Source organism: Leopardus geoffroyi, chromosome C1 (genome assembly GCF_018350155.1).
Source record: "Leopardus geoffroyi isolate Oge1 chromosome C1, O.geoffroyi_Oge1_pat1.0, whole genome shotgun sequence".
Classification (NCBI taxonomy): Eukaryota; Metazoa; Chordata; class Mammalia; order Carnivora; family Felidae; genus Leopardus; species Leopardus geoffroyi.
In genome coordinates, this window is record NC_059328.1 from 55796051 (window position 1) to 55812633 (window position 16583).

The 16583-nt window shown below is 36.4% G+C and overlaps 1 protein-coding gene and 1 long non-coding RNA gene across 5 annotated transcripts in view; one reads left to right on the top strand and one right to left on the bottom strand.

The window, feature by feature from the left end:
• Nucleotides 1-888: 888 nt before the first annotated feature.
• SERBP1 (SERPINE1 mRNA binding protein 1) lies at nucleotides 889-16513 on the bottom strand. Of its 4 annotated transcripts, none has more exons than XM_045477791.1 (8): nucleotides 16028-16513; nucleotides 12221-12371; nucleotides 11434-11574; nucleotides 11232-11321; nucleotides 10531-10650; nucleotides 7629-7806; nucleotides 4482-4655; nucleotides 889-3116 (listed from the first exon to the last, which is right to left on the bottom strand). In XM_045477791.1, exons 1-8 carry the CDS (start codon nucleotides 16338-16340, stop codon nucleotides 3060-3062), a joined length of 1224 nt encoding a protein of 407 aa, XP_045333747.1. In that variant the 5' UTR covers nucleotides 16341-16513; the 3' UTR covers nucleotides 889-3059. The 4 variants fall into 4 exon arrangements, with proteins under 4 accessions (XP_045333747.1, XP_045333750.1, XP_045333749.1 ...); XM_045477794.1 differs by having other exon boundaries at nucleotides 10531-10605; nucleotides 11232-11303; nucleotides 16028-16492; XM_045477793.1 differs by having other exon boundaries at nucleotides 10531-10605; nucleotides 16028-16474.
• Nucleotides 15853-16583, top strand: part of LOC123598039 — a 39791-nt gene continuing 39060 nt past the window's right edge. Inside the window, exon 1 of the long non-coding RNA XR_006712357.1 lies at nucleotides 15853-15956. This is a non-coding gene — a long non-coding RNA (uncharacterized LOC123598039). The remainder of the gene's footprint in view (nucleotides 15957-16583) is intronic.

A 16583-nucleotide genomic window follows, 5' to 3' on the forward strand; every position in this document is an offset into this window, starting at 1 on the left:
ATCTTACCTTAAAATCACAATCATTCAGGTTCCAGGAGCTTCACACTTGTGTTTTAACCTTTTAATATTTTTGGTTCCTTCCACGTAATGCTAGTGCTCTTAAAGATGTGTTTTAAATATCCAATACACAATATTTAGATTTTGTATGAAACTTCCTAATGGCACAATAAAATTTTCCTATTTCAGTGCAATGATCTCTAGCAATTGGAAAAATAATACAATTAGAATGAGTACTTCATAGTCTCCCTTCAAACCTATACCAAGAAATAAGCCCCAAATATATTTACAACACTAGAGATGTGTCCTGCTTCCATGTTTAAAATAAAACTAAGTAACTGAATGTGTAGTACCTACTACATTTTAAAATCTTTCCTAATTCCACACAGGTCTCAAAAGACTATTAAACTAAAAAATAAACTAAATCCCAATTATGTGAATGCAAGCTGAAAATGTCTTAGTAATAAATATCAACTCTGGCATTATTCCCATGTAAAAGCACCAAGATAAAAGTTTACTACAACATTCAATCAGGGACCACTATTATTTAGAGACCTGTATTAAGGGATTTTTAGTATTGTATCATTTGTTTAAAAAAAAAAAAAGTGGTATTCAGTATGATTAACTTTCACACTCAAAATGTGATTTGCTAAAAGAAATGCCAATTGTCCTGTTAATCCTTGAAATTCATTTTACAAGAATTCAGCTTTCTAATTGAAATAGGTATCCCTTCCAAATGTGATCCAACAGCCTGGTTTAACAAAAACCCCACATAAACAAAATCTAAATATAAGGGGGGGGGGGGGAATGATAATTTTGGGGGTGCACACACAGGTCAGAAAACACGTAACGATAAATGGGCTCCTATTTGTTTTCATGACTTTTAAGAAGTGAGCATGAAAATAAAATCTTTATTTTCAGTTATTACCCACCAATAAGAGAAAGTTAGGTTCACAGTTTTAGCTCTTGACACAAAGTGAACTAGGAGGCAAATTTACATCCATCAGATACAACTAATGGACCAACTTTTTAAAGTTCAGGCTATCTTGAAAGCTTGCAACATACCAGATATTGCTGTATTCTACAGTGACAGAATGCCAGCAATGGCTGACACTAAGTAGAACTTGTGAAGTGTTTTTAATAGGAGGTGCTTTCTATAGGTTGCTAAAAATCAAGGTTTACAAACATTACACGTCCAGAAACAAGTTTAAGGAACTTGGAAGTCTAACCACAATGATTTAGGAGGGTGTATGTTGCAATCTCAAGAGGGGTCAATAGTCCATATGGACTAAATTAATACTTGCCTCTGGGTAGCAGGTATGTTTGTAAATATAAAATTATATTAGACATTAGCACCAGTGCAGAACACGCTCAGCATCATAAGATCCAAAACACCAGCACAAAAGTTTATGCATCATTAAAAACCAATTACCTCCTTCCTAAGATGTCAAACTAACAGGTAACTAGATTATAAATCTAATCCAAATGAATAACTCTTGTACTGTACAATTTCTCTTTTAGAAGTATATGGGAGAATTAATCAGCTAAATAGCAGACATTCTGATTTAAGATCTTCAGTATTTTTAAAATTGGACATTACCATACACAGGTAGAAAATACTGAGTGACAAAAGATCTTTAAAACTGTACATTAAGTTCCTTTCCTGTTTACCAATAAATGTGACCAAAAAAAAAAAAAAAAAAAATCCTAGAATATCTGATCTGTTTGTTGAGAATTCTCTCCATGTATGTGGTATGCTCCTATTCAAGGAACCCATTAACCTAATTTTCTGAGGAAGAGGTAAAAGATACTTACTTGTCACTTTCTGTGGAACAGTCATCTATCAACTTAAGACCAAAATTAATAGCAATATAGGAAATTCAGAAACAGTAAGATTTTTGGTTTATATTTCAAGGACGGTGCTGCTGTTCCAACCTTATAAGTAAAGCTGTCTGCTCTCCAAATTCCAAAAATTAACATACCCCCGCCCCCCCCCAATCTTACCATACAAACCAGTGCCCTTTGGTTTCTTAAGAAAAAAGCAAGGGTTAAAAGGCTGTTGATTATGGAAGAACAATTTTGATTTGGGACCTTCCACACACAAATCATACTGAGTGGCCAGACACTTATTTTACAGAACAGTTTAAATAGTACGCAGTAGCCAAATCAACTTGTTCCACCCACCCTTTGGAGAGGAAAAAACCCAACACCCATAAAACTACTTCACTTGATAGGATGTGTACCAACAAGTAGCTTAAACCTTCACCAACAAGGTGTCTAGTTTGGTTTTTAAAATGGGGGACAGTCACACATTTTAAAAGTAAATATAGGTGAAATTGTCAATCAATTATAAATTTGAACCTAATGAACCATGCAGGAGCAAGGGTTAATAAACCAATGTGCTTTGAATTTGTTCAAGTACTGATAGTTCTGTATATAAAGATTTAGCATATATAACAGCTATCATGAGAAGTGAAAAAAGATTTTCCCCAGAAATGAAAATATTAAAACTAAGTTAAAATACATATAGTAGTATTAGTATTCCACACAGCATAAAATTTGACAAATCAAAGTTTACATGACCCAGTTGACCATGTGTGAAAATGCAAAGCAGGTATTAAAACTGATATTATGTCCAATATTTAAAACCAGTTTGTAATTGAGAGAACATCTAAATCCTTAATTAAAAAACACAAATGAAGTGAAAGCTTTAAACTGGTACACACTGTTCACACCTATATTTCAAGTTTGGAAATGCATATTTGCAAGCAGCAATACAAAAGTATTCATGAAGAATGCATAATCTCTGAAAATTATGAAAACATCCCTGCTACCAATACATTTCTAAATACAAAACTGACTACCATATTGTTACTTCTGTGTAGCGAGAGAAGTTCATTTTCAAAACAGATAAAATTCAGTCTTTAGGTGTGAATGGTATGAATGACAGTCTTTTTTTTTTTTTTTTTTTTTAAATTCTTAAGTCGTTTGGGATCCTTAAGCATGCAAAACCTCAGATGGGAGGGTCCACAAAGGAACCAGGGTTGTCTTATGGCATCCAGTTAAGCCAGAGCTGGGAATGCCTCAGGGTCATCTACATCAGGAGCAGAAGCACTTGACTGAAAAAGAAAGAAACCAAAATGAACAATTCTAGAATCTTGGATTGCCAGTGTCTACATTCAGACACGCAACTCTAAAAAATCATGAGGTTAAATAAAATACTAAGTAAAATGTGGCAAAAGCTTTACTTAAAAGTCAAAGTTATGGATCAGAATAAAACTATAAATATTTACAATGAGCCTTGTCCTAAGTTTTTATCAAAACCTATAAAACTTGCTTAATAATATCATGGGTTTAGTTTTCTAATAAATCACACAAGTAGATTCACATGGAATATGTGTGTGGAATTCTTTGTTGTTTAGTAATTTTTTCCTCCCTTGCTCAATATGAATGGCATCAATTTAAAAGCAGGCTAAGAAACTTGTTACATAAAATGATTTAAGCAGCACATTCATCAGTGTTAGAAAGGGACCCAACTGCTATTTATAAAGTACAAATAACAACAGAAATGTGTTGAAAGAGCCCATATACACAACAGTGATCTTTTTAAAAAAACCTGATGTCAGAGGAAGAAACAAGAAATTATCACCCATTATGGACAAGCATAAAATCTGTTATACTAATCTACCACTATAATCAAACACTGACAGACTAAATCAAGTAAATGGGTCCCCAATTTGCACATCAGGTGTTGAGAATTCAGGAAGGCATCATTGTTGTTTCCTAGCCACACCATTAGAGACAAAGAACTAACTTAACCCAAGTATTACCTCTAATACTTTAGTTTAATAATATCTAGTCATGATACTTTGGCATCAAACAAATCAGAGTTCAAATTCATCAATTAGTAGGGCTTCTATCAAAATATTTAAGAACTTGTTTCATGTCACACACACTGTGCAAGGCATTAGATTATAAAACTAGGACATGAATGAATTCCAGCTTTCACACTATAGTAAAAAAAAGTGACAATATCATCTTGTGTCACACAATTATGGACACAAATGTTATTAATGTTAACATTTAGCTGAGACCTAAAAAAAGCAGCAAAGAGTCAAGGCAAAGGAAGAGGCTGGCATTTCAAGTAGACCTTAGCAAAGGCCAAGAGTTAACTTGGTTCCTTGTATCTAAATTTCTCCTTCTGTAAAACAGGGATGTCAGTGTGGTAACAAGAATTAAGTACCTAAAATGCCTAGCACAGCACCATGACCAGCACCTAATAAGTACTGAACAAAGTGATAATTTTACTAGCAGCACAATTCAATCACTTTAAATACTTTAAACAAAAATATAGCCTAAAATGTAGTTTCTTGAAGGTATGTCTACTTCTTTTTTCTTCTTCTATTCATATCCCCAAAATGGACATAGGGCACTGATTTACCAAAGAGAGGTCTTCAAATTACTTAAAGAAGTCTTAAAATTACCTTGTCAGTTCTGCTGCCACGGTTTGGACGTCCACCACGCCCACGGCCACCTCGCCCTCCCCTGCCACCACGTCCTGGGCGGCCAAGGTCTCCAAAATTGATCTCCAGCTGAGACGTTATATCATTTGCTGGCTTCCGGAAATGATGGTCCATAACCGAATCTTCAGCATGAGCCTAAAAATTTAAGAGTGGGCCATGGGATGATTAATAGGAAAGCAACACCACTAATTTCTAAATAATTAACTTTCTTTTAAAAAGACCAAAATCCAATCTGCACTTTGTGTGAATATATCAAAAATGATATGTGTCCTTCAGATGAAGACTTCTGGATAGATGTAAGGTTTCTACTGGTGATTAACTGAATCCCTTTATAAGTTATGAAGAGAACTCTGGCTCTGTACTCTTCCAAGTATGACTTGGGAAAAGAAGTCATGTATAAACTTCTCAGAATGCTTTTCTGTTCATGTACAACTATATGTTCTTCCCTATAAACTGGAGAACTACAGATTCAAATGAAACACAACTTTACATCAGGGAACCTTGAAAGCTAAGCACAAATAAATCCAAGCCTTAAATATAGCCAGGTAACCTTAAAGTCAACATGTTTGTGGAATCCAGATCCTCCTCTGTATTTATGTATAAGGTATACCACCCACTCTGCAAAACAAAACAAAAGCCAGAGAATTTTACACTGTTTAATTCTTAATTTCTTCTTATATGTTTGGGATGAATGTGTTTTAATTTTTTTAATGTTTACTTTTGAGAGAGAGTGAGAGAGAGAGAGTGCACGCAAGCAGGGGAGGGGGAGATAGAGAGGGAGACACAGAATCTGAAGCAGGTTCCAGGCTCTGAGCTGTCAGCACAGAGCCGGATGCGGGGCTTGAACTCACAAGCCGTGGGATCATGACCAGAGCCAAAGTTGGATGCTTAACTGACTGAGCCACACAGGCACCCCGGGATGAATGGGTTTTAATCTTCTAGTTGGAAACTTTTCTTATACTACTTGAAAAGTATGTTTTAGCTTTCCTAAATACAGGTACAATCCTTTTCTGAAGGAACAATGAACATTTTGTTCTTTCTAAATGTTGTAACACTACAACTGTTAATAACTACCCTTTAAAGTACAAGTAAATTTTGTAGTTGTATCTATGTTTTCACCCCTCTAATTGTCTAATATCCAAATTGTCATTCCTCAGTGCTAGGCCAACCTAATCTAAAAGGCAGTAGAAGGTTCTTTTTAGAATATCCATTTAAGTTAATGTTTAAATGTAAACCCACAAAACTGGCAAATTAAAATCAATTATATATACGAATTGCTTAATTTTTAAACATTTTCTATTGCAAAGCAACAGTATCAATTCATTAATTAGAAGTGTTTTATAAGTTTCTAGAGCACAGAACCAAAAAAGCCTAATTGATATACTACTGAAGCACCTCAAAGGTTGTACTACACTAATAAAGACAAAGTCTGGATGTTTAGGGCACATCCCTTTAAAGCAGCTAGAACAAATCTGCAGTTTTTTTTTCTAGAACCATGAAGGATAATCAGGAACTAAAAGCTCTGACTTCAGCTGTCAATTAACAACCTAATTCAGTTTTCTATTTCTAAGTTTCTTGTTTTTCCTAACTACTAGTTTGTTGTGAGGATTAGGATATGTAAAAGAGAAAGAGCACTTAAAATGTACTACAACAATCTTGAAGACCTATACATAAACTGCAAGACCATATATGTCAATAAGGCCAGATCTAAACAGGTACCCACGTCACAAAAGCAACATGAACAAAAAGGATCCAAACACATAAAAGTGGTTTGATAACAAACATGTCCTGGTTTTAAAGTTATTCATAACAAATTTCACAACTTAATTTTCAAAAATTTCTAATCATATACATCAGTTTGTATAATTATTTTTGAAAAGTTCAATGTAAAATAGTACTTAAAACTACCATACCTAACCCAAGGTCTATAAAATGCATGAAGAGACTTCAGGGTATTCATGAATCATGTAAAATAGATCAGTATTTTGTGTATGTGTGTCTTGTTCTAGAGAAAAGTTCTATCGGGACCCCAAAAAACTTACAAATCATTTTGTCAAGTTGCCTAAGTAAATCTTTCCCATTTTAACCTAAGCAGTTTAATAATTACTACAAATTAACAACCTCTCCAAGATGAACTTTCATGATTTTTTTCATCAGGAATCCTATTTGCTTAACCCTAATACACAACTTTATCTGCAAAAATTACAAAAAAAATAACCAAAGGCATTCAAATGAAGCAAAAAGTTTTTTTTTTTTTTCCTACAGGACTTGGTACTTAAAACAAAGTCCCCATTTTACTTTTATGGAGTCAATGCTTAAAAAATCATCTCTAAACCCAGAATATTTAAGTCTCTTCAACCTTTATTTCAAAAGGTTTCCAAGTTTGCTTCACAGCTATTTGTTTAGAAAATTAAGATGCAATATCTTACTGAATCTTTTTATTGCAGGTTGCCTTAGTAACAAAAACATTTCAACTTCACTTTATAATCAAAATCTCACATTTGTACAAGCCCTAAATCATGGGCAATGGGCCATTCCTCTAAGAACCCGCCCCTATGATTGTTACCAAATCAAAAACCACCAACATGCCTTTCTCAAATATTTTTGTTAGTAAACCAATTTGCTGGTTCCTGTAAGACATCAATCCTCAGTAAAAGAGAACATTTTTTGAAGAGTCTTGATCATTATAAATGGCACAGGCAGAATTTGAAAAATTTAATACCAATGAAGCCACTAATTTATTTTAGATTAAACCACATGAATATGCAAATCTTTCAACTGATTCCCAGTTAGGCAAGACTTTTTAATAAATATTAGCACAACTCTGAAAAGACCTACCTTATTTCTAAGACACTAATTTTATGATACACAACTAACTGCTTTTTAGGAAAAAAACAAAACCACATTAGATACATTGTGGACTGATTAAAGGACTACTTTTCTTGACACATATAGTAATGCAATTTATTTCCTTTTTGAAAGTTTACCCCAAATGATCCTAGGTAAAGGTTTTCTAAAAACAGATTACCCATGTCATATTTTTAAAAAGTATAAATATGATTCAATACACATCTGAACATTTCCAAACACCACAAAACTTAATTTTACCTCTTCACTCTTTGACTTATGAAGAACAAATCCCTTCTTCCACTGCCCATCAGCACCTTCATTTGGTTTTCGGATATTAAATTCTACTTTTGCCCGGTCCTTATTTTGAATAGCTTTCCACTCATCCAAAGTCATTTCTTTTGGACCCTCTTCCTTTACTTCTTCAACTTCATTCTCCCTGTGAAAACATATTTGTTTTATAGCTGGTAGTTCTTTTAAAGCTGATAAAATCCTAATTTACAATTATAAGGAAGCAGCTAATCTGGACTAGTTGGTATTCTTTAAGAGACTACTCAAGGACAAGAAGACCCCAGTCCTCTTTGTAACCCAAAGGTTAACATGTAACTTGGTGGAGGCTAGAATTCAGTACTTGTTGAATTAGTGAAAGCATGGATAACTGAGGAATATACAATTTTGAATTATCTTTACCTAAAATACACATTTCTTAAAAACATACTTCTTTAAAACCATACATACCCTTATGTGATTAAAATATTAGGCTTAGCTTCTCCTAAAACACTTTTTAATTTTCCTAATTTCCCACAATATAGAACTTATAACAAAAATAAAGGCAATCATCTAGGATGACTGAACAACCAGGACTCATATTCTAGAATATAAAAGAACTATTCCTCTATCCTTTCTTTTATCAACTAACGCTCATAGCAAAACAATTTTAAAAGCCAAGTATACCTATAAATCCAAAATCCTGTATACTCCAAACTTTCAAATCAACCTGACATGGACAGGATACTGCAGCTTCACCAATACTGGAACCTTCCACAAAACACACCAATTTCAAAACTTAATACTAAATTAGTTAGAACTATTATATACTATCCTTTCCTTTTTTTCAAAAACAAAGCATGGGCCTAGGAATCCATTATTTCAGTCTAATCTCAACTTGTAATTGTCACCAAACAAGTTGTTTGCTATTTTGGGAGCCTTGCTTCCTTCCAAAGATAGCAGGTGACTCAGTTAGCCTGAGAGCTCAAATATCTATCTCCCTTCCATGCTACTTTTCACTGTTCGACATATCCTATCTTAAAACTTCCTGTACCAAGTTTACACTTAATAAATGATACCTTGGCTAGCAATATCAAATCCAACTCTGTCACTTTGCAAATGAGAAAACTAAGGATCAAAAAAAGATCCTAGTTACTCCCAAGTCATGACACAGCCAAGAATAGAACTCAGCATACCTTTACCACGTCATGAGATCATGACCTCTATCTTCAAGGGTTGTTGTAACGATCAAATGAAATAAAATAAAGGCTCTAGGAACTAAATATAAGGGAGTTAATCAAAGTCAGCCTGTGACTCTTAATCAAAGCTATGCTTCCTAAATTTATACTTCCACATATAAGATGGAATACTATATTCAGATTCTCCCCTGCTCTAATGTCATAATCTTGATCTTCTTTAGCCCAAATACCCTCAATTGTATTCCTGGCTCCTGAGCAAAAGATTTGCTTGCAATACACTATCAATATATAAATTTCTTCCGATAAACAGTTTTACCACTCAAAATTATGATTTCGTAGTTTCATATAAGTGAAATTTATATTACCCCAAGTGTAACAGATCACTTAATACCATGTATGTTTATCTACTCTAATAGTAAATTATTATTCTTTCTTCAAACAAACCCATGGAATATGATACTATTACCAATAATGGTTCACTGTAGGCGCAACTTTTGGAGAAAAAGAAGAAAAGCATCCCCTCTCTGACTGATTTAAATATACTCTGATTAAGATTACACAAACCCAGGGTGCCTGGGTGGCTCAGTGGGTTAAGCATCCAACTCTTGATTTTGGCTCAGGTCATGATCTCACAGTCGCATGTCAGGCTCTGCCGACTGTGGAGCCTGCTTGGGATTCTCGCTCTCCCTCACCCTCTGCCCCTCCCCCACTCGTGGGCTAGCCCTCTCTACATAAACAAAAACCCTAAATAACTAGCAATTACACAAACCCTAAATAACTGGCAATTCCAGACTTTAAGCCATATTACTATATATAATAAATGACTGGCATGTAACTTCTGCTTGGGTTGATGGAAACTAAAGGAAGGCAGTAAATTATTTCCACCAGCGTAACTTGAACTTTTACAATTCTTCCACCCTTGAATGAAAACTTCAAAACCAAGTCTTATACCTAAAAAACTCAGAAAATGAAAAGGATTAAGAAAGCCAGTAAATTAGTAACATATTCTGGCTCTTGCTCTCCTCATACATTTAAAAACAAGACAATAATGCTATGTTCCAAATTCTATGGGGGGGAGGGGAAGCCTTCAGAGACAGAGAAACCAATTTTAAAATGGTCACATTTTCTAGTTTTAAACTATTTTGGAATAAAATTTATATAGACTCCAAAGTACTACCACCTATGCATTCTAAATACTACAATTCTCTTATGTCAACCATTTGGTCTAATTTTTAGAAACCCCCAGTTTTAGCTTCCACCTATTCAATGTCTCTGGACAGCTATCATCACTAGGATTATTCATTACAACTTGTCTACCACATAAAGTATAGCTAAATAAAATGCAGGGCATCTTTTTCCTATTCTCCATTCTCAGGTTAAACAGTTAATTTTTGTTCTTAAGGTGAACAAGTATTACTGTTCATACTGTAAAATATGCATTTTCCTTACCTTTTAAAAGACAACAATGGTAATTTCAAATAGAAATATCCATTTCTATTTTTCAAGCCATTATAGTCCAATATAAAAATGTGTAAAACAGTCCTCTAAATAGATACTATTTGAGGGATTGGGGCACCACAAAAGTCTCCGGTTAAAAACCACCAAATAGTAGCATTAAACTTGCATGCTCTTTTCTTGGTAAAAACCCAAACTGATTGCAATGCTGGGGCATTACCAGTACACATAAAACCACTTACTTATTTTCAGTGTCTGCAACTGGATGTTCTTCACCTTCAGGTGTTTCCTCAGTCACATTTGATTGATCCAAGTCACTGCAATTATAAGATATTGGTTTCTGAATGTATTTTGGGGACTCTCTAAGGAAAAAAGAAAAAGAAAAGCATCTAGGTCCATTTACATGTAGCTGAAGAATTCTTTATACAAAAATGTTTTAAAGTCTTCACATTCCCTAACAATCTTTTCTTACTAAATAAACTTCCCGGTAGACCTAACAGAAAATAACTTAAAACTGCATACTAATTCCAAGTTATAGTTCAAGTACTTTATTCAAAAAGTAGCAGGACAGAGTAGCTTGCTCAAAAACAAAGTTTCAACAGCCTATCAAACTTTTCTAATGACCACACAGGTCAACAGCTAGAAAAGGAACTATTAAAAACATACAGGAAATCAGCATACCCAAATAACTTAAACGTAGGGTTTGAAAAGCTACACTGCCATATGAAAAGAAAAATGAACATCACATATATTAAAATATAGAAAATTGGTCATTTGACATATTGTATTCAGATACATCCAACGAGATAGTATAAGGAAGTAGCTCTCAGATGAGAGCATCTGTTCTTGTCCTAGGACAAGTAAAACTTAATAGGTATAGATAAAACTCTAATAAAGTATAGAATCTTATTTAAGCATTATTTTAAAAATTCAGAATACCAACGTTAATTCATCTTTGACAGTTCCCCAGTTGTGAGAGCCGCTACCTCCACGTTTGTCTTCGTGCTTCAGGCCACTGTAATGTGAAAAAGAACTAACAAAACTGAGTTAACATAGTACTCTTTAATTCTAGAAATTCAAATTTTGTCTAATTAAGGAAGCAAATTCACATGTAAAAATATAATAAAAACCTATATAAGACTTACGATCTATCACTTCCACTATGCCTATCAAATTCACGTTTGCCACGAGAATCAAATCCATCTCCTCGGCCCATTCCACGTCCACGGCCTCCTCGACCTCTTCCAAGACCACCACGGCCTCGGATAGGCCGATCAATAATCGGTCTACAACAAACAAAAAAATATTATATACCTCCTCCAAGGTTTCCAGGAAAAAAAAAAAATAAGGAAAATTCATCCAAAGACTCAAATGCAAAAAACATATTTACTGGCTAATAATGCAGTGGTTAAACACGTTTCAGAAAATTCAAAACAATCTACTTCCAGACACAGAAATCAGAACTAGGAAGCTCCCCACAGACGAGAAATTTTTGCTTTCTCTAAAACTTTACTGCCAGTGCCTATACTTTTTCATGGTTATTCATTTCGCATTATAATCTAGTAAAACCACTACACCTCACCAATACACTTCAAAATAAAAATAAATGCATCTAATGTGCACAAGTCATCTGTTTTCCTATAAACAATCACCCAACAGGACTTTCCTGCTAACAACATCTGGGGACAGTAAGGAAAAGAATTATCCACTGATTCGATAGAAGTATTTCATTACAAGAAGTCCAAGACTGAACACTAAAAACTGTCACCAAAATGTTCATAGTAAAACAATGCACACACTCAGACATTTCTCTAAAAAACTGATCAATGTAACCAGCCACACTGCCACCTGGCAAATTATGCCCAGTTTATAGCTTTGTGTTAATATATAACTCTATAAACTGACAAATATGAAGAAATTAAAAAATCTTGCCTATCAACTGAAAATTCTCCTCCTTCACCCTTTTCTTCAAGTGGCTTTTCAAATCGCCGTTCACGAGGTGGTCGCCTTTCTGGTCTCCTATCAATTATTTTCCCTTCACCCTGCAGCTGTTGATCAGGTCTTCTTCCAACACGTCTTATTCCTAAAATGATAAATAACCTGCATAAGCACAGTGTTTTTGCAACACAAAAAATTAGGCAGACTACCGAAAAGACAAAAAAAGAAAAAAAAAGTTGCTATTCTTTCAATCCACTGTCCAGCACTTGCTGCTGAAAATGGCAAGTGGGCATCTCTATAAAGTATAAAAGTACTTCAGAGAAATTCCTATTTAAAGACAATAAATTTGTTTCAAACTTCTATTTATATTTAGAGTTTGCCAAATCATATCCCATTCCCTCCCCAAGCATTCCTGTAACTGACTTGTAAGTCATCAGGGTAGCCATTATTCCTCTCACTTTTCAAGATGCCACAATCCCTTAATTTAAAATTCCCACTTTTAGAAATTTTAGGCATATGATACATAGTGGCTTTCAAGACACCAAAGATTAACACCAGTAGCCATTCATTAGTTAATACTGAAGCAAATCAACACACTCACCAGATAAGGACCCTCAGAAAAACAGTGAAGGCCACCTACTTTATTTTACATAATCTGGAGGAAATAAAACTAATTTCTATGAAATTACAAAACTGATAGGAAAACAAATGCAACAGAGGAATACATCTTCATTGTTTCAAACAGCTAGTTAACCAGAAAAAAGTATCATTTTCCTCTATTAATTTTTGTATGTATTCACATGTGTATCCATCCATATCCATTCACAGGGACACACACGGAGAAAAAAAAAATACTGCTATGCAACCACTAGGAAATAGTCCAATCATTTCATTATTATAAATGGAGAGCTTTCTTTGTTTGCCCTTACAAGTATCTTTGTTTCCGAAGAATCTTTAAAAACCACACACACATAGATCCCTTTAAAAACAGTATTTAAGAAATAAAAACCATCACTAGGTGATGGCTAAAACATTTACTGATTTCCTCATTAGTTTTTTCCTGTGTCAGTGGCCCACAAAGGCAACCAATATGCATTATCAGTGGCCTCAAGTAGATTAAATTCATGACTAAAATTTCAGGTATGCCTAAACTCCTAAACCATAATTTCTGCCCGAGTCAAAAAGCAGCTGAGGAATTGGTTTTGTAACAGGATCTTAAGTTGATTCACTGATTCTTTCTAAGAAAGTGACCACCACCAGAATGCACCCAATCATTCAGTTGCTTGTAACTGAATTCAAATGGTAAATATCAAACTCTTAAATAAAATTTTAAGGTCCAATCCACATAAACTCTCAGGGTAGACCACAAATGTTAGATCGTAAAGCATCTTAAACAAATGCTGTCACAGGTATAGTGTATTGGGGTGGAGCTATGGAACCAGTCCTTTAATAATGATATTCAACAAGCCAAACACACCCAAATGAACAATGGCTTCCTTCCCCACCCAATATTCATTATTATGCTTACAGAACCTAAAAAATTTACTAAATAAATTCACCCAATGACAGATATTTTTAAAAATTCAAACTTTTCTTACCCTCTTATCTGCACTTGCAAACTCATTTGATTTGCAGTAGATTCCAGGCTTTCAATAAAAAAAAAAAAAAAAAAAAAAAACTAAAAAACACCTTAGTCTACACTCTTAGCGATGTTCTGTGTCAGCTCTCAAATTCTTCAAATGGACAAGCTATGAAACTCATAAAATACAAAATACATATCTAAGATACTTCTAGCATTTGCCAGGACTTATCATCCAAAGGCAAAGAACACATGATTAGGTAGCAATTCTTCCCACTGCCAAGAGGCAGGAAGACAGTTTACAGGTCTATCCTTCTCCAATGCCCACAACATCAACTGACAGGTAGTAGGGATCTGAAATCTTTTTCATTCAACACTTTTCCTATATTTATATGCTTGTGTTTTATGCAATTTAAGGTTAACAAGTGAGTGCAATGTATTGCTGATCTGAAGAAAATGTTGACAGCTAATATGGAAGTTTTCCTAAGGAAAGTGTACAGAGTGTGAACTCAGTCCTGGTTATAAATTTATGAAGTAATTCCACAATTTTGTAACCTAAAATACTAGGTTTGAGGTTAAGAGCTTACCTCAAAAGTGGGCTTTATGATCAAAACAACTGAGGGGTTTAAACCAATCTTCATGCTTTGAACATTAAAAATGGGTGAACACATTTACCTGGTACACTTTGATTTATACATTTGACTCAATTTTTTCACTTTTTTTGGATTGGTGATCAAGGGGGTGAACTTGAGCAAAAAATAGTAAACAATTACACAGGTCTCTGTTACTCAACACAGAAATTAAATAATTATTCCACTGTGCTACAGGTTGCTTTAAAACTTAGATTAAATAGATACTTGGTCTAATCAATGTGCACACATGCTTTCCAACACTCCAAATTGTGCTTCTCCCCACCCTGTAATTTTAATACAAGAATTGTTTTGTTTTAGTCATCACATAGGTTCTTCATTCCAAGCATCACAGAAGTTCTGTATTAAAAAAAAAAAAATCCCAAAGCAAAGCCTAATATCATAATCAATCATAATTGTTGTGATTTTTAAAATTAGTTGAATGCAATTCAACTAAAATGAGAAACTACTACTTTCACGAGCACGTGGCAGTGAAGAATAATTTCAACTTTCAACGTAAAAAGGCAACTCCAAAGATTCAGAGATTAAGTTCTACACCTACCTACCGATCGAGTACACTTTTTTCTTATCCTCAACTGTTTTTGCTTTTTCATCCATCACAGAAGACAAACCAGCAATAAGAGAACGCAAAAATCAACCCCAAGACAACTGTGACCGGCCAATGAATCCCGACCATGCTTCATGCACATGTGGAGAAAAAGCTACAGACTCAAAGGAGCTCTGCCATGGCTAACATTGTGACAGCCTCTGCACTCATTTCACCACGAGGCCCAGGCGGGGCCACCAATATGAAATACTGAGAGGAGGGGTGACGGGACAGAGGACGAGCCTCAGGATTTCCTGCAATAACAGGTCTTCGTTCAGAATTCCCGCTTCTGCTTGCTACAGTGTAACAAAATGTCTCTTCCCAAAAGCTTCCTTCACTCCAAGTTTATAGTTTTTAACAGTTAAGGGGATGGGGGGTGGGCAATAAAGTATATGTGGCACCTGGAACAGCAGCTTGCTCCACAGTATGATAGCGTAGGACACAGAACTAGCTCAGGTGCAAACTCCGACCCCCCCAGCTTTTCAGTGGGGTACTCCGCGCCATCGTGGGACAAGATGGCAGGAGAGAAGCCAACCGCACCTCAAAGCAGCCTCGGGAGAGCTCCGTGCAGCAAGAAGCTGTGGACCCCACACTTCCCCGTAACTACAAAAGCTTCAGCAAGTGGCTAGCTTCCCCGAACCTCGGTCCACGCGCTCGCCCGCCAAGGAATCCGGCGGGAAGTCAACAGCCTCCCAGGATCGCGAACACGCTCGAGGAGCTGCTTATCTCCAGAGCACGCTCCTCCGCTCAGAAACTGAAGCGGGAAGGGGATGGCTCCAGGATCCTTGCAGGTGGTTTGAACTTGGGGCTACCATGCTCCCAGCACCTTAGCGGGACCTGGCTTTTGTCGTGTGGAGGAAACGTGAGGAAATCGGCGGCAAAGTCTCCCGCGGACCCTCAGAACTCCAGAAGCAGGTGGTAGCCGTAAAGTCCCCTCGCTCCTTCCCTCCATCCCGGGTCTCCCCCACCTTCTACCACAGCTTTACCTTCTTTCTTAAGCGCCACGGGCGGCTGCGTCTCCTCTTTCTTGTCAACCACGCCGACGTTGGGGGGCAGTGGGTTCTTGCGGTCTTTCTGGGACTCTTTACGCAGCTGTTTGCCTGCCGCGTTAGAGTTGGTCTGGGCTGCGGCCTGAGCTGCGCTCTTGGCCCCGGGGCCCCCAACGCCGCCCCCGCCGGCTTCTTTTTTCTTGTTCTCTGCTGCCTTCAACACCTCAAAGGGGTCCGATTCGTCGTCAAATAACTGGTCGAATCGGTTGGTGACCACGCAGCCGAAGCCTTCCTGTAAGTGCCCAGGCATGATGGTGGCTCGGCGGCGCGTTCCTCCACGGATTGCAGCGGGCCGCGCCGAGCCAAGAGCGCCTGCTTCAGCTCTTCCCACAAGATGGCCGGGCCGAGAGAGGGGGGCCGTCTTCTCTTCCGGCGCCAGGCACACATCCGGGAGCGGCCAGCGCCGCACGGCACCACGGGGTATGTAGGCCAGAGTCGCTTTTCCTGAGGCGGCTCTCGGCTCCAAGACTACAAATCCCAGAATGCACGGCGC

Bases quoted from the DNA above. Each gene is read 5' to 3' on its own strand.
- SERBP1 (XM_045477791.1), bottom strand. From the start codon at position 16,340: ATGCCTGGGCACTTACAGGAAGGCTTCGGCTGCGTGGTCACCAACCGA. The intron at 11,575-12,220 runs GCAAGATTTTTT...TGTTTGTTGTAG, and splicing joins GGAGAATTTTCAGTTGATAG to ACCGATTATTGATCGGCCTA. The intron at 4,656-7,628 runs GTAAAATTAAGT...TTAAATTTTTAG, and splicing joins ATAAGTCAAAGAGTGAAGAG to GCTCATGCTGAAGATTCGGT.